Source organism: Pimephales promelas, chromosome 15 (assembly GCF_988280905.1).
Source record: "Pimephales promelas chromosome 15, fPimPro1.hap1.1, whole genome shotgun sequence".
Taxonomy (NCBI): Eukaryota; Metazoa; Chordata; class Actinopteri; order Cypriniformes; family Leuciscidae; genus Pimephales; species Pimephales promelas.
The window spans coordinates 34,831,922-34,850,774 of record NC_142783.1 but is presented as its reverse complement, the minus strand read 5'-3'; the positions used below and the strand labels follow the sequence as shown (position 1 = coordinate 34,850,774).

Sequence of the window (18,853 nt, the reverse complement as noted above, 5' to 3'; positions counted from 1 at the left end):
TATTGTTAAAGCGCTGTATAAGCGAGCAGTTCCTGTTGAAGTGTGTCATTAGTAGGGCTGGGTAATAAATATCGATTTCTCGATATTAATCGATTCGCATTTTTACGAACCGATATCGATTCTTAAATCTCAAGAATCGATTAGTCATCCTGTTTCATTTGAATGAATGGGACATTGTATCGCAATAATCTTTGTCCTTTGTTACTATTGATATGAAACAAAGTCTCAATTTTCAAATTACGTCCATTTTCTTTAGAAATTCAAAAACATAAATAGCGTTTTGGCGCTGTGGCGTGAGATCGCTCTGCAGTCTTAATAATACCAGTCACGGCACGAAATAAGCATGAATGAGCGTCTGAAAGTGTGTTAAAGATAGAGTACAACTTATCCAAATCCGTATCATGTCACATTGATTCACTCAATCAGCGTTTCAACCGTGGAAAGACGTCAGTTAAACAGCTTGTAATCAATGTATCGTCATATTTACCTCAGAAAACCCACATAAACTCGTTAGTCAGCTAGAAAAAATAACTCTAGAGAGAAGCATTTTGCTAAATATATACACCGTACATAATGTTCTTCAATATTTAATGCATATTTGAATAAATCTGGCAAGTTTTTATGTCAGTCACCATTTAAATGTTTATATTTCATATAATCTTCTTATTATCAAAATAAATAAGTGTAATTTAAGTGTTTTTATAGCTACAAAACAGTTCATTATTACCTTCATATTAGGCAAATGAAGCCTATAGGCTACAACTAGACTCCCATAGTTTACAGCATTAGTTAAGAGATTTGATTCCCTTGAGAAAATGATTTCTCAATGGCTATAAATTAAAAATTATAGCCATTTATTGGAACTGCTATCCAAAATAATCAATATCGAATCGAAATCGAATCGAATTGCAAGCTTGTGAATCGAAATCGAATCGAATTGCAAGCTTGTGAATCGAATCGAATTGGGAAATTTGTGTCAATACCCAGCCCTAGTCATTAGTGTGGTGTACCTGTGCGGCGCTGTAAACCCCGTCCGAGGAGTCGGTGTGTGTCGTCGGGGCAGACTGTCCCTCCAGCCATGTGATCTTCAGTGGGTTTCCCGTCCGGCCGATCTCGTTTTTAATCGCCAGGTCCTGATCGAGGGCACAGAAAAGATTGGCATGTTCTTAAAAACAAAGACGCCGGAGAACATACAAAGTCCTGCATAATACATAGTTTTGTAAAATGGTGAAGCAGAAGCCACAACAACACCAGGGTCCAATCCCAGAACAGTCACACGGGTTCTGCTTTATATTAAATATGGTTTCCTGTGCTCGAAAAGCATCAGACTGTCACGATATACTTGCAAAAAGCCAACGATATCATTCACACTAATTTTAGAATATATTTATAATATAAATAAAATGTATATTATATGCAATATATATATATATATTACTTTCATGCATTTAATTGATTATTTCTATATTTATATTTTCTTTTTTGTCTTATTTTTTATTTTATTTTTATTTATGTATTTTAGTTTTGTTGTTGTTGTTTTCCACCCTGTATGTATCATAATCAATTGTAAATAAATCATGAATACTAAAAATAATATATATACACAATTTACATTCAAAATATATACAAATCTGCTTTATTTTCATGTACTGATTATTTCTATTTTCTATTTTTATTTTCATCTTTACATCTGTAATTTTAATTCTATTTATTTAATGTGTTTTTTCCACCCTGTTTGAATCTTAATAAATGTAAATAAATCATGAATGTTTTTTTTTAAAGAATGTTTTTATAATTTTAATTCTAAATTTAGAAAAGTATTTTATTTATTTATTTGTGTTGTTGATTTTGTCATGGATATATATCTAAATGAATAAAAAATCCCATATCAAATCAAATAAATAAATCAACAAAATTCAAAGGTTCAAAATTATTATACGAATGGGTTCAAAATTATAATAACATATATTCAATTGGATGAATCTTACGTAAACTGTCAAGAATATCCAGGTCCCGTAGAAATTATATTTTTCATAAAGACAAATTAATGAAAATCAACATTCGAGTAAAAAGTAAAAGGTTCAAAAAAACATAACGAGAATTTGGGGGAAATGGTTTAATAGTCCAGAAAATAATATCCCAATGCAAAAAAAAAGGCACACAAAAAATAAAATAATAAATGGATTATTTTCCTTTAATTTTGGGCTGTTTTAATAAATCCATATTTATTAATCCCTAAACTGTTGTGTATGTGGAGATATTATACTCACAGCTGCTTTTACTGATGCGAACTCAACCACAGCACTGCCTTTCTTCTTACTGGATATCAGGACGTTCAACACGTCTCCATACTGCAATGCAAATATCATTACAACACATTAATAACCCCTGGAAATGGGAACAAATTCAGTTTTAGATTCCACGTGGACAGAAAGGAGGGGGGCAGAAAGTAAATACCGTGAGAAGGATTTGACTATTTTTAGTGCAAACAAAGTCTTCAATCCTTCTAAACGTCCGTCATAAATCACCAGGGCGCTCTTTATTTCTGTTCAGAGCATGAGAAACGTTCTCGATATCACATCAGGAATTCTGGGAGTGAATTTGGAGCATGGGTCGATATTTGACCTTTGACCCTCAGAAGGACTTCTAGAGTGAATGCCATGAAAACATGCCAATTACATCTCAAGGTCAATAGAAAACGGCGCAGAATTTATTATGAGAAATGAAAATGGAGCCTATTTCGGTATCATTAGGATATTGCCAGATTTTCATGACAGATTTAGGTCGTTATTTTAGATAAAACATAATTTTGTTGTTAAATATGATCCCAAAATGTAACCACAAAATAAATCAAGTTTTATGTAAAGTCTATTTTAGGAGCTTTTTAAAGAATTCATGACATTGTCATATTTTTATGAAGCTCATGAACTAAATCCTAAAAACTAAGTTTTAAAATCGATATTTTTTTTTTTAGAAAACATAATTTCTTATTTCTTTCTTTTGATTTTTATTCAAATATGATCACAAAATATATAACCATAATTTAACTACAAAAAATTATTTTGTAAAATAAAGTCTATTTTTAGGATGTATTACATTGTCACAATTTCATGACAGTTTACCTTTATTTAGTTCCTAAAGATGTTATTTTTATATGAAAAAAACAAAACTTTTTTTTATATCTTTCTTTTGATGTTGTATTTAAATATGATCACAAAATGTAAAAATATTTAACCAGAAAATAATAAAAATTAAGAAATTAAGGTTCAAGTAAAATTATTTAATTTAAATATGATCACAAAATCTATAACCAAAATTTAACTACAAAATCTAAATAAATAAATAAGAAATTATGAAAATACTTTTTTAATTTAATTTGAAAAATGAAGAAAAATGAAGTCTATTTTTAGGATTTATTGTATTACATAAAAGATCTGTCTTTCAATTTTTTTTTCAATTTCAAAATTTTGTGATAATATTCAACCACAAAAATTAATTCTTTTTAAATCATTTATTGCATCGTCACGTTCACGACGGTTAAAACCCTACACTCTAAACAATGCTGGGTTGTTTCAACCCAAATTTGGGTCAAATATGGACAAACCCAAATGTTGGGTTAAAAAAGGAAATTAAAAAAATTAAAAAGTTGAAAGTGAAAGTCGAAGTTAGGTTAAAATTTTAAATTACATAAACATCCCAGATTTTCCTTTACATAAACCAATTTCTTCTTTCTTCTGATTGGACATATTGACAGGTTTCATGAGTTTGACCCTGATGAGCATCAGTTTCTGAGACTCTGGCGTCCACAAAGTCTGGGAAAACACTGTATTTGACATTCAGAACGGGGAAATCTGGCCAACAGTGACGAAGCAGAGCGTCCCACTGGAAGGCTAATTCATATACGTTTCCAAAGAGGGCTTGACCCGTTGGCAGAGTCCAAAACACACACGATCTCTCTCGCTGAGGGCGTCTCACGACCTTCACCTTCACTCTTTCACGAGCTGTTTATGCTGATGCCCGACCCATTAAGAGGTGCGTGTAGAGGGACAATTGAATCAAACACGAAGCCTGACGTCATGAACACACACACACACAGACGGGAGTGGCAGTGTTTGCGTGGTGTTGTTGCATGTGAAGAGCACATTTCCTCGAGTCCCCTGACGGCACTAAACGTGTCCGTGAAGCCGGGTCGTAACGGTGGCATGTGCACTGCATTGCCTTCGGCGTTTCGCGCAGCTATAAAACTTAATATTGCTCACACACGTGGGGGAAATAAAAGCTTTTTAATGGCTGATGTCATGCAGACCTGAAACCTGCGGCGCTGGACAGCAGACCTGCTCATTACCGGCAGAAACTGCTCACACGCGCTCACTTTCTCACACACCTTTAAAACAAGTGATTCTGATCATCTGATTAAAACTAACCAACAGCAAAACACACACTCTAAACAACACTGGGTTACTTTAATCTACCCAAATCCTGGGTTGAGCCTTTTGGGTAATTTTTGTTTTGTTTTCTGGTGTAACCCAGATCTTGGGTCAGACGCAACAACCCAGGGGTTGAGTTATTTATCGAAGGCTTTTTGTGACCTCTTCAGGAGACGACCTCTCTAAATGTTTATTCTATGTATTATTTTTTTATTGTATTTTCTTCTCCTAATATTTATTAAACAATCTTAAATGTTCACAATATGTATAAAAATTATATGTTTAAAAAATATTTATAAAAATAATTTTATAAAATATGTCTAAAAATTATTTAAAATTATTTTTTTGGATATATATATATATATATATATATATATATATATATGAAGAGTTCAGATGCAAAAGCCTCTAAGTGCCATTTGAAATTTTCTTCTAGAATGATCATTTTTATCAAGCTTGTATATTTAAGTTCAGTAATTTCATTTAAATGGCAATGATAATTACCTATTAATTGTCATTTAAGTGAAATTACTGAACTTGAATATACAAGCTTGATAAAAATGGTCATTTTAGAAGAAAATTTTAAATGGCATTTAGAGGCTTTTGCATCTGGACTCTTCATATATACACACAATATTTATATTTAATATTTATATATAAACAATATGAATGTTTGAGCCTGGGTTCTCCCAAGGTTTTTTTTCTCCATCCAATCTGATGGAGTTTTGGTTCCTTGCCACTGTTGTCTTGCTTTGGCTTGCTCAGTTGGGGATATTTAATATTTAATATTTAACAATATTATTGATCTGTGTTGTACTACTTTCATGTTATCACTGTGAAGCTGCTTTGATACAATCTGTATTGTGAAAAGCGCTATATAAATAAATGTGACTTGACTTGACTTAAAACATACTATGCAGTAAAATATGTTTGAAAATAAAGGAATCATCACGTATGAAATGAAATAAAAGTAGATGCCAGTATTATAGTAAAAATGAATGTTAAATCAACCCATTATGCTGGGTTAATAAATAACCCAATTTGCTGAAAAAAAAATTAACCCAACGTGTGTTCTGTCCTATATTTACCCAGCCCTTGGGTTGTTTTTAACCCAGTCCAACACTCCCCATTCAAAAACAATCGAACAATTCTCCTAAAACCCAGGCTAGCAGACTCCTCACCTTCTGAAAGAGGTTTTGAAGACATTCGAGAGAATAGCCGGCGTTACTGGCATCGTCTTTCTTACACTTCCACTTCAACTGAGGACAGGAGGAAAAAACACCCAAAATTAGCATCAAAGCAACACTTTCTTTAAAAATTACATAAAAGTAACATTCTCAAGTGAATTGTGACGTTATTTGGAATTAAACACATTTTACCCGTTCAGTTCTCATTACTGTAACATGAAAAAACCTTGAATGATGTAGCAAATAAATAATGATGCATTATTTCAAACTGAACATTTAATTTTATGCTGATTGTAAAATGCCTAGAAACATGCATTACAGTCATTAAAAATAAATAATATGGCACTGAAAATGCTTAATTTACTAGATGAAGAAAGACATTAAAATATTACAGTTTAAAATGCTTCATTTACTATATGAAGAAATATATTAAATAAATTACAGTTTAAAAGTCTCTTCAGCTCACCAAATCTGCATTTATTTGAAAAAAAAAAAAAAAAGAGTAAAATTGTGAAATATTATTGTAATGTACATCATCTGTTTTCTATATGAATATATATAGTAAAGTGTAATTTATTCCTGTGATCAAATCAATCATTACTCCAGTCTTCAGTGTCACATGATCCTTCAGAAATCACTCTAATGTGAGGATCTGATGCTCAAGAAACATTTATGATTATTATCAGTGTTTAAAAAATATTTGTGGAATTTATGATGCAATTTTTTCAGGATTTACAAGCTTTAATCACAAGAATAAACTTCACTAAAATATAGTCACATATTTAATATTTCACTACATTTTACAATAAATCAAGCCTTGGTGAACAGAAGAGATTCCTTAAAAAAAAAAAAAAACTTCCCAACCTCAAACATAAAATAACAGTATATTTAATTTTGGGTAAGATTCACCCAAAAAGTGTCTCTTTACACCTCATATTCAGTACTGATTTTATTTTTCAGTGAAACCATGTGCTCACAATGTTCCAATCACATCAGAACTGGAATAATATTAAACAATATCAGTCATCTGTGTAACAGAGAAACCGAACACGAGCACCGGTGGAAGAATCTGCTTTAATTAATGGAGCACTATTGAAAAAGCAAGACTCATTGGTTTTAAAGGGCCTGAACTCGTTTAATCACACGGCTCCTCTCAGAGAGTCAAACCCAATCAGTTTTAAAGAGGAATATACGTGCAGGAATACGTCTGACTCTGGTGATCTATAAGAGAAAACGATTTCGAAGCCAAACCTCACGTAATGCATCAGCCGAAGTTTCTTCTAATTCAACTCTAGAGTTTATTTTTCCTGATAGAGCACACAAACATGAAGCGAAATCACCGGAGGATGGGATGTTTGGATAAGTGCCGAACACAATAATGAGATTAAACACATAAACACATTAGCTAACGTCCCCCTTCGTCATTTAATAAAGAAAACTGAACGGTGTCCAAAGGAAATACAGTCCTGTTTGTTTTACATAGTTATATATTCTCCAGATGACACAACGACGAGAACAGACATGAGTATTAATGAGAATTATGGGTCATCGAGTTCGAGTGATGTCCATCAGTTTGAGGGACACATCTCATCTGTATTCTAAAGGTCATTGGGTCACCGTCTACTAGTACACACATGATGTACGAGTCCAGGGTTTCTCAAAAAAGGGTGCACAAACCCCTGGTGGTTGGTGAGTGAACTGGTAGCGAACAATTAATTAAATCATAAAAATGTAAATAATAAAAAAAAAATACATTATTTAAAAAAAATACAAATAAATAAAACATTTAAAATAAAACAATTAATACTAATTAAAAAAATCTTATATAAATAAAAATGAATAAATAAAAGAAAATGTACAAGCGTGTCTTATAATAACTGGGCAATGATTAATCGCGATTAATCGCATCCAAAATAAAAGTTTGTGTTTACATAATATACAGTATGTGTGTGCAGTGTGTATAATTATTTTTAATATATATAAATACACACACATGCATGTATATATTTAAGAAATATTTGCATTTATAAATATTTACATAATTAATATTATATATAAATATAAATATTTGATATATTAACAACACATTTTTCTTAAATATATGCATGTGTGTATTTATATATACAAAATAATATAAAATAAGACCTGTAGTTCATCTTAAATTTCATATAGTTGATTTAGTGATATAGCTTAATTTACTGCCGTTATAATGCCACTAAACTTCAAGATATCAGGGTAAAAATGCCCCTGTATGAGTTTTTGTTTCATATTAATATCATTTGATATAATTACACCAATATACGAGTCAAGATGCAATATCACAGTGCTGTTTCTGTCCCGAATCACACGAGTGCAAATGTGATATTGATGTTTTACACCAGTTCAATAAATAAGAAGTTAATATTCTGTTATATTTTAAACACAATATTGTCTGTTTTTGCTAAATTTTTCCAAAGTGATAATATTAAATTAAAGTGTTAAAGTGATTAAATGATATATAATGTGCATCTCTGAGCAACACACAGCAGTGTTTCGTCTCTGGATGAATCCTCGTTTTGAGCGAATCAATCGGGTGAACCAATGATTCAATGACTCGTTCATAAAGAGAGCCATTTACTCACTCCTGAATGATTCAGCCATTTGACAAAATCGAATGAACCAATGATTCAATGACTCGTTCATAAAGAGAGCCATTTACTCACTCCTGAATGATTTGGCCATTTGAACAAATCGAATGAACTAATGATTCAATGACTTGCTTATTAAAATGTTTACAGTTTTAGTTTCTTACTTAGGGTATCATTTCATAAAAAAAATAAATAATAATTAATTTCATATTTTGGGGATTGTTTGCCCAAAAATGAAAACTATGTTTATTTACATTTACTCACCTTCATGTTGTTTCAGACTTTCTTTCTTTTGCGGAACATAAAAGAAGATATTCTGAGGAATGAATCTTGGTAACTAACCTGATTTGATCTGTAAATATATAAATATCAAGCTTAAAGGTTTATGTTGAATCAAATAAAATCTTTCCTGTAGTGTCTATTTGATGCTTTAACTTTAAAAGATCTTTTGGGGCTAATTTCTTTTTTCTTTGCCAAAATTGATGTGCGATTAATTCATCAGAATATAATAATTTGATAAAAATTGCAATTGCTTGACAGCCCAAACTGTGACCCAGTGTTTTTATTGCATTTTTACACATTTGCTCTAGTGTTAATCGTAAAGCACAAAGGCAGAACTATCAAATTCTTCTTTAATTTATGAATTAGTTTATTTTTCTTGTGCATGAAAAGCATAAGTCTATCACTTGAATGCACCAACAGTACCTTCAGTTTAGGAGTCACATGTTTGCTGCCCTGGTGTCCTGTTGAAGAGTCTGTGAAGAACAAAAACAAAGGAAATACGAGTTAAATATGAGCTCTCATTCAATCATCTATCAAACAGACACATTCACAGGCTCCCGTCCGGCTTTAAAGCACCTGAGGGACGCCTCCTTCCCTCCGAGAGCCTCGCTAGCGTGCAAACGCTGCGCAGACATCACACAAACACACACACACAATCGCATCTTCCTCAGACTGTGCGCCTGCGTTTCATCACCACTTTCATTGACCCTCAGTGTCTCCTATCCACAGTGATTTACCCATCAGCACCTACTTACTGTACATGTTCATGTGCAGAACAGATGAATATCCATGTCCTAATATTATAGAGACATTAAAGTCCCCCTGTGGTGAAAATTCTGAATATAATGTTGTTTATATGTGGTGTTTTTAAGACAAACCATGTGAAAATTCATCTGTCAAAACCATTGCGGAGTATTTTCTCCTTTTTGAAATCGCTGGTGTTTCTGACATCACAAACGACCTTGTAGACTTTAGACTTTCACCCAAAAAACATAATTTTGTCATCATTTACTATCTCTCATTCAATTGGAATTGAATAACTTAACTTAAAATTTTAACATAAACAGGTAAAAAAGAAGAAAAACATGTGTTTTCAGTGCAATGTAAGTGTCTTAGGACAGCATTAATGTGTGTTTAAGCACCTGTGTGTGTGTTTGTCTCTCTCTGGATCTGCTCTCGTATGAGTCTCTGCTGCTCCTGTAGTTCTCGTGAACCCTCCTCCCTCAGACGGGCGATCTATAACAGACGAACACGCAAGCACACACACATTCCTAGAATTAACAAAACAATACTCCTGGAGCGACTGACCTACAGTAACCCGTCACTCAGGCTCCACATGTCAAACACTGACACCTATTGGCTGTTCACTAATCAAACCAATCAAACCACTGACATCTGCGTGTTGTTTCAGGACAGAAGGGTATGGAAGCTTATTTCTGCCATGGAAAAAAAAAGATATATAAATTTTGAGAAATAAAGTCAGAATTGTGAGATTTAAACTCAGAATTGAGTGGAAAAAATGTCTGAATTGCGATATTTGAACAGAATGGAGGGGAAAAAAGTCAGAATTGTGAGAAAAAAGTTGGAATTGTGAGAAAAAAAGTCAGAATTGCCAGAAAAAAGTCAGAAATTGTAAGAAAAAAAAGTCAGAAATTGTGAGAAAAATTTAGAATTGCCAGAAAAAAAGTCAGAAATTGTAAGAAAAAAGTTAGAATTGCCAGAAAACAGTCTGAAATTGTAAGAAAAAAGTTAGAATTGCCAGAAAAAAAGTCATAATTGTAAGAAAAAAGTCAGAAATTGTAAGAAAAAAAGTCAGAAATTGTGAGAAAAAAGTTAGAATTGCCAGAAAACAGTATAAAGTTGTAAGAAAAGTCAGAATTGCCAGAAAAAAAGTCAGAAATTGTAAGAAAAAAGTTAGAATTACAAGAAAAAAGTCATAATTGTGAGAAAAAAGTCAGAAATTGTAAGAAAAAAAGTTAGAATTGCCAGAAAACAGTCTGAAATTGTAAGAAAAAAGTTAGAATTGCCAGAAAAAGTCATAATTGTAAGAAAAAAAGTCAGAAATTGTAAGAAAAAAGTTAGAATTACAAGAAAAAAGTCATAATTGTGAGAAAAAAGTCTGAAATTGTAAGAAAAAAGTTAGAATTGCCAGAAAAAGTCATAATTGTAAGAAAAAAAGTCAGAAATTGTAAGAAAAAAAGTCAGAAATTGTGAGAAAAAAGTTAGAATTGCCAGAAAACAGTCTGAAATTGTAAGAAAAAAGTCAGAATTGCCAGAAAAAAAGTGAGAAATTGTAAGAAAAAATTTAGAATTGCCAGAAAAAAGTCATAATTGTGAGAAAAAAAGTCAGAAATTGTAAGAAAAAGTCTGAAATTGTGAGAAAAAAGATAGAATTCTGTGGAAAAAGTCAAAATTTGTTTAATAACTGATGAGATTTAAACTCACAATTGTAAGGAAAAAGTCAGAAATTGTAAGAAAAAAGTCAGAATTGCCAGAAAAAAAGTCAGAAATTGTAAGAAAAAAGTTAGAATTACAAGAAAAAAAGTCATAATTGTAAGAAAAAAGTCCGAAATTGTGAGAAAAAAAGTTAGAATTGCCAGAAAACAGTCTGAAATTGTAAGAAAAAAGTCAGAATTGCCAGAAAAAAAGTCAGAAATTGTGAGAAAAAAGTTAGAATTATCAGAAAAAAGTCATAATTGTGAGAAAAAAGTCAGAAATTGTAAAAAAAAAAAAAAGGTCTGAAATTGTGAGAAAAAAGTTAGAATTCTGTGGAAAAAGTCAGAATTTGTTTAATAACTTATGAGATTTAAACTCACAATTGTAAGGAAAAAGTCAGAAATTGTGAGAAAAAAAAGTCAGAATTGCAAGATTTAAACTCAGAAAAAAAAATCAGAATTGACAATCAAAACGCCCTGCGAAGGGTCAATTGAGAGAAAAATATCAGAATTTCGATAAAAAAGTCAGAATTGTGAGGAAAAAGTTGCAATTACAAAGGAATGGTGGCGGAAACGAGCTCCCATAGACAGGTGAGGCGTTATCGTTTGAACGTGATTTCAGATAATAGACAGAAATCTATAAACCCTAAATGCAATACAAGTCGTTCTGTATAGAAGCGTCTGCAAATGCATGAATGTAAATGTAGATATTAGTGTTTCCTTGGTTACTAGACATCTCTAGCAGAACAATGCAACCAAAACGACTACTAAATAAAGTCATTTGTTGAGTTGACACACACACATCCAGTCCTCAAGCCAAGCTCTTACCTCCTCTTCTAATGTGCGTGTGATTTTAACCTCTTCTGTTTTCAGAGTGTCTGCCTGCCGTTCACGTGCCTCCAAATCTACAAAACACAAACACACACGTCACTCAGCATTACACTGATAACCTGAGCAATAGAGGAGAGAGAGTGAGGACTAGCTAACCCAGTTTAATCTTCTTCCTCTTGTCATCGAGCTTTCGGTTTCTCTCCTCGGCCTGTTTCTTAGCAGTGCGGATCTTGTCGTACGCAGCCTGAGAGAAAGACAAACCAATGAATAAGATCAGACGGCCTCAAGATGCATCAGATAACACAAACCCAGCATTAAAACAAGCTGACAATCAAGATGTTTATTATCAAAATTATTTGGGGGATTCCTAGACGTTAGACCTGGAGAAGTCATGGAAATTAATCAAATCTTATAATGCCATATAAGTGCTTTTATACTGTAATTTTATATTTTCCAAAGCCTAAAAAAAAAGAAATGAAAAGAAATGTATAATTGCAAAAATGTACTTTTTACATCCTTATATAAATAAATGTACATAAAAATAAAAAAACAATTTACATATAAATAAATATATATATTAACACATAATGAATACACATTTTTCTAGTTATGCCAGTCTCTAAAATATTTTATCGGGTAGAAATTGTGAGTAAAAGATATTTTTTTTAAATCCTTATCCAGTAAATCATGAAATACTGAAAGTGTCGTAAATTCATTGGTTAAAAAGAAAGGAAACCATAAAGAACATCAAGTTCTCAAAGTCCCGTGTGGTGTAAATCAAGTGTTTTAATGTTGTTTATATGGGTTTTTAATCTGCTTTAACACACACCATGTGTAAGTTGATAAGTGGACAGCATTGCTGAGTATTTCCTCCTTAAAACTGCAGTGAAACAAAGACAGTCTCAAAAACACGCTTTCTGACATCACAAACCACCTTGTAACCAATCAGATCAACGTGTGATCGCGAGTGAGTGGAGGCGGGGCTCATTTGCATATTCATAGAACCACGAATACTAAATGAGGCGAGGGTGTCGAGTTACATTCAAGATATTTTAAGGCACGAAGACATTTTATTCAAGGAAAAAAAAATTAAATATGACATTTTGGTGATTAAATATGAGTTTGAGAGATACAATTATAGACTACAGACGGACTTTAATAAAACTTATTTCGATTTTAATTATTTGAGATAAAATCAGTGCAGTTTGGATTACAGCGGAGGAGACCGTGAGCCGAGGAGTCGGAAACACACTGATCTAACGTGACTGTAGAGAGATAACGCATATAGAGAGATGTGGTGCTCACCTTGGCGGCGGCGTCTGTCAACACTTCCAGAGCCTGAGACAACTGGTGGAAGAGCTCCGCTGCACAACAGAGGAAAACACATCATTCAGAGCTACTCAAACACAACTAAACATCCGTGAAGAACCGGTGAAATTGATGCTTTCACACAGGATAGTTCCTGAAACTCAACAGCAGACATTTACTATCACCAACACCAGGAATGAAAGGGATAGTTCACCCTAAAAGTGTAAACTCTGTCAGTAATGATGACTCTTCCTCATGTTGTTCAACCCCGTCAGACTTTATCATCTTCAGGACACAAATTAAGATATTTGATTAAATCTGAGAGCTGGATCACTCCGTCATCGGCTTCTAAGGGATTGAAACGTTATTAAAGACATCGTTAAAGTAGTCCGAGTGACTGCAGCGGCTCAATCTAAAGTTTACCATGTGACGAGAATATTTGAGCTCAAGCGATGTGCAAAAAACCAACATAAATAACGACTTTATTCAGCACTTTATGTCCTTCTCTGTGGGCCTCGAGTGAGTGAGTGTAACAGCGCAGTGCTAGCTAGACAATTAAAAAATGTTTATTTATTTATTTTTTTAGGATCTTCCATAAAATTACAAAAATCTACATGTAAAAATATAAATAGCAAAACAAATTGTACATCTTCACTCCATATCCTCCTTTCCACCACGATAATATGAATGTACACACACACACACACACACACACACACACACACACACACACACACACACACAAATACACACACTCACACAGACAGACAGACAGACAGACAGACAAACACACACTCACGGACAGACAAACACACACTCACACCCAGACAAACACACACACACACACACACACACACACACAAATACACACACTCACACAGACAGACAGACAGACAGACAGACAAACACACACTCACGGACAGACAAACACACACTCACACCCAGACAAACACACACACACACACACACACACACACACACACAAATACACACACTCACACAGACAGACAGACAGACAGACAGACAAACACACACTCACGGACAGACAAACACACACTCACACCCAGACAAACACACACACACACACACACACACACACACACACACACAGACACACACTCACACGCAGACAAACACACACACACACACACACACACACACACACACACACACACACACACACACTCACACCCAGACAAACACACACACACACACACTCACACCCAGACAAACACACACACTCACACACAGACACACACACACACAGACAAACACACACTCACAGACAGACAAACACACACTCACGGACAGACAAACACACACTCACACCCAGACAAACACACACACACACACACACACACTCACACACAGACACACACTCACACGCAGACAAACACACACACACACACACACACTCACACCCAGACAAACACACACACACACACTCACACCCAGACAAACACACACACTCACACACAGACACACACACACACAGACAAACACACACTCACACAGACAAACACACTCACACACAGACACACACTCACACCCAGACAAACACACACACTCACACACAGACACACACACACACACACACACACACACACAGACAAACACACACTCACAGACAGACAAACACACACACACACACACACACAGAGACAAACACACTCACACACAGACACACACTCACACCCAGACAAACACACACACTCACACACAGACAAACACACTCACACACAGACACACACTCACAGACAGACAAACACACACACACACTCACACAGACAAACACACTCACACACAGACACACACTCACAGACAGACAAACACACACACACACTCACACAGACAAACACACTCACACACAGACACACACTCACACCCAGACAAACACACACACTCACACACAGACAAACACACTCACACACAGACACACACACACACACACACACATACAGACACACACACTCACACACACACACATAGACACATAGACAGACAAACACACACTCACACACAGACAGACAAACAGACAGACACACACACACAATCACACACACACACACACACAGACACACACACACACACACACACACACACACACATACAGACACACACACTCACACACACACACACACACATAGACACATAGACAGACAAACACACACTCACACCCTGACAGACAGACACACACACACACACACACACACACACACACACACACGCACACACAATCACACAGACACACACACAGACACACACACACACACACACACACACACAGAGAGCAGGTTTATAGCTGAAGCCCGACTCTAACGAACAGGTTTCCTGCATTAAAGCGTGTGCCGGCGCTCTCACGAAAGCTGTTCCCGCTAATGATCCCCTCCTGCGCCCCTGCATGCGCACGCGGGGGTCCTGCTAACCCACACGAGGGGCCTCCGAGCAATCAGGGGCCCTGCAGTCCTGCTCCGCACTAACAAGCGCCTGCGGCTCAAGTTACCCCGATACCTGCGTGATTACCGTCGCACGCAAGCGGGTTCGAATGCCCCGTGAACTCTGCTTCACCCCGACACACACACACACACACGCGACTCGGGGGAAAGCAGAGCTGGACCCGTCATGCTTCAGTCTCACAGTTTTGACTGGATCAGGAATTGTGGAGAAAAAAAGGCCGATTTAAACGCGCCATCTTCTTCTCCAAGGTGCTGCTGCTTCTGGGGTTTGTTTCTGGAGGATTTTCCAGCAGTGATTATGTTCTGAGTCTATAAGAGAATCCACATGCCATCGCTCACCGAGACGTCCATGCTGCTCTTTTTATAAATCTGCTTTAACCACCATATCTGATCTTAAAATGGCTTTATGCATGAGCTCTCATCACAACGTCCCCAAAATCTATCAAAGTCATACACTCTTAGAAGAAAAGGTTCTATATAGAACTTTAAAAGGTTCTATCAGCGCTACGTATTTGGAACCCCTAAAAGGTTCTATACACTCTTAAAAAAAGGGTTCCTCTGGGTTCTATATAGACCATTTCACAAGATGTAAACAACACTGGTCCAGAAGCACTTCCTGTTTCAGTTTGTAACTATTTTCTTTATTTCACATGTAAAGAAAACATCTTAAAGATGTTTGTTTAACTTTTTGATTCAGTTTTAAATGTTCTGTTGGTTGTATTTTATCCCAGCTTTTTCATGTAGTGTTAAAAAACTGAAACAGGAAGTGCTTCTGGACCAGTGTTGTTTACATCTTGTGAAATGGTCTATAGAACCCTGGGGTTCCATACTTGGCCAATAGAACCTTTTACCAAAAAAATGGTTCTTTATAGAACCATTTTGGAGTTCCATATATGAAGCGGGGGATGGAACCATTTCTGGTTCTAAATAGAACCATTTCTTCTAAGACTAATATTTTGCATAAAGAAAACAATGTGTTTATTATTGTAACGAATGGACAGATTTTAAATACGTGTCATTTTCATTTATTAAAGATGATTCTAATTAATGCAATTCAAGTGGTGAAAATCAAGCATTTAATGTTGTTTATATGTTTTTTGAGTGAGTGGAGGCGGGCTCATTTGCATATTCAAGAGGCAAGGGTGTCGAGTTACATTCAATATATTTTAAGGCGTGAAGAAATTTGTTTTAAGGAAATAAAAACGCTTAAATATGTAATTTTGATTTAAGGGATATAATTATGGACTACACTACAGGGGGACTTTAAATTATTAAAATGTATTTATTTATTTTTTAATTATTGTGTGCTTAAAATACTATTATGACCTACATATAGGCCTACATAAAGTAAATGCATCTGTTTTGCATAACAGTAAATGAGAATTTATGGATAAAGACATTTAATTGCCATGAAGATAATGTAATGATAGGTGGGGAAAAAAACAACAACATTTTCTTATTATATACTATAATTTCTGATTTATTTTTTATTTTGAAATATGATCAGGCCTGTTCTTGACAGGTTTTCGTGAGCCCAAATTTAGTGCCCAGTTATAGTGATTAACTATAATGATTAACTATTTAGTGGCCAGTTATAGTGATAAACTGCCAGAAAGTCACAGGAGTTTCTCTTAAAGAGCATAAGTTAGAAAACAGAATTGCTCTTGCTCTTCTGAAACAAGCATATCATAAACTGAGTATAATAATACTCTGATATTCACAACATTTACTGAAACTACGCTGCAAACTGGTAATGGTAATGAGATGACATCATAGTCACTAGCTCATTAACATATATTTACATATCAACACCTATTACCAGAGACTATTTATTTATTTATATGTTTAAAGACAGACTAAAACATTCGTGTTTTATTAATTACATCTCTCCTAAAACATCAATTTAAATAAATATAAAAAGAAAGGAATGCATAAATAAATAAATACATAATTTTAAAAAAAGAATAAAAATAAAGTAAAAAATGTAATACAGAAAATAGATCATATAAGAGAAAGAAATATAGGAATAAATACAAAAACAAAAAAAAAAGTTGAAATAAATGTGGGAATATTTAAATATGAAAAAAAACATGAAATAAACATAAAAAGAAATAAAAAGAAATAATAATAATTAATAAAATATATTAAATAAAATTAATTTAATTAAACAAGTTTTTTGTTTTATCAAGTCATATATTCATAATAATTTATATATATATATATATATATATATATATATATATATATACACACACACACACACACACACACACACAGTACATGTATAAAATATATACACACACACAGTTATTTATTTATGTATTTGTATTTCTGCAGGTTTCCTCACATGGATTGGTGGAAACACTCACCGGCTTTGGGATTGTCTGGGTTTTTATCCGGATGGCAGGACAACGCTTTCTGTCTGTACGCTTTCTTGATCTGTAACACACAGTTCTGTGTTAAAATCACCATGTTCATCTGTGCATTTAATATATTACTGATCACATTCTCTGTTCTTTCTGGTGCAGTTGTTTCACACACACACACACACACAGTCATTATACCAAATGTTTTGCATAACTCCAGACAAAGGGACACGGAGCTCCAGTTTCCTGGAAGGCATAAAGCATGTTTTATAACAATAGACTGCGGTCACATCACATCACTCGAGTCTCTAAAACACATCACTGTCAAACTGCACACGCGCACATGTGGAACACACACTGCACCACAACAAGAGCCACTTCAGCCAGCGCATCTCAAACATGACACACACACACACACACTTGAATATGTGTGCATTCACAGCTCTGTCTGCATGCCACAAACTCCCAGGAGTCTTTGGGAATGTGAACCGCACGTCTCATTGGTCCCGTTGGCCGAGTTCATGACAACTGACACACACTGAAACTCACTGATGCCCAAATCCACACACGAGTGTGAGTGTGTGTGTGTGTGTGTGTGTGTGTGTGTGTGTGTGTGTGTGTGTGTGTGTGTGTGTGTGTGTGTGTGTGTGTGTGTGTGTGTGTGTGTGTGTGTGCCTGATCTCTAAACATACATTACCAGTCAAAAGTTTTGGATCGGTAAATGTTTTTTACTTTTTTTAAAGAAGTCTCTTCTGCTCAACAAAGCTGCATTTATTTGATTAAAAAAAACTGTAATATTGTGAAATATTATTATAAGGTAAATCATCAGTTTTCTATAGTAAAGTATAATTTATTCCTGTGATCAAATCAATAATTTCAATCCTTCAGAAATCACTCTAATATGAGGATCTGATGATCAACAAACATTTATGAT

General features: G+C 34.4%; 1 protein-coding gene across 1 annotated transcript in view; it reads right to left on the bottom strand.

Annotated features, from left to right (window-relative positions):
* Positions 1-18,853, bottom strand: part of dnajc17 (DnaJ heat shock protein family (Hsp40) member C17) — a 42,932-nt gene that overhangs the window by 23,205 nt on the left and 874 nt on the right. The window contains exons 2-10 of the mRNA XM_039663083.2: positions 17,923-17,992; positions 13,095-13,153; positions 11,946-12,033; positions 11,787-11,863; positions 9,666-9,759; positions 8,947-8,996; positions 5,609-5,686; positions 2,271-2,351; positions 1,011-1,133 (exon numbers count right to left, since the gene is read on the bottom strand). Coding sequence (XP_039519017.1) covers positions 1,011-1,133; positions 2,271-2,351; positions 5,609-5,686; positions 8,947-8,996; positions 9,666-9,759; positions 11,787-11,863; positions 11,946-12,033; positions 13,095-13,153; positions 17,923-17,992 — 720 coding nt within the window. The remainder of the gene's footprint in view (positions 1-1,010; positions 1,134-2,270; positions 2,352-5,608; positions 5,687-8,946; positions 8,997-9,665; positions 9,760-11,786; positions 11,864-11,945; positions 12,034-13,094; positions 13,154-17,922; positions 17,993-18,853) is intronic.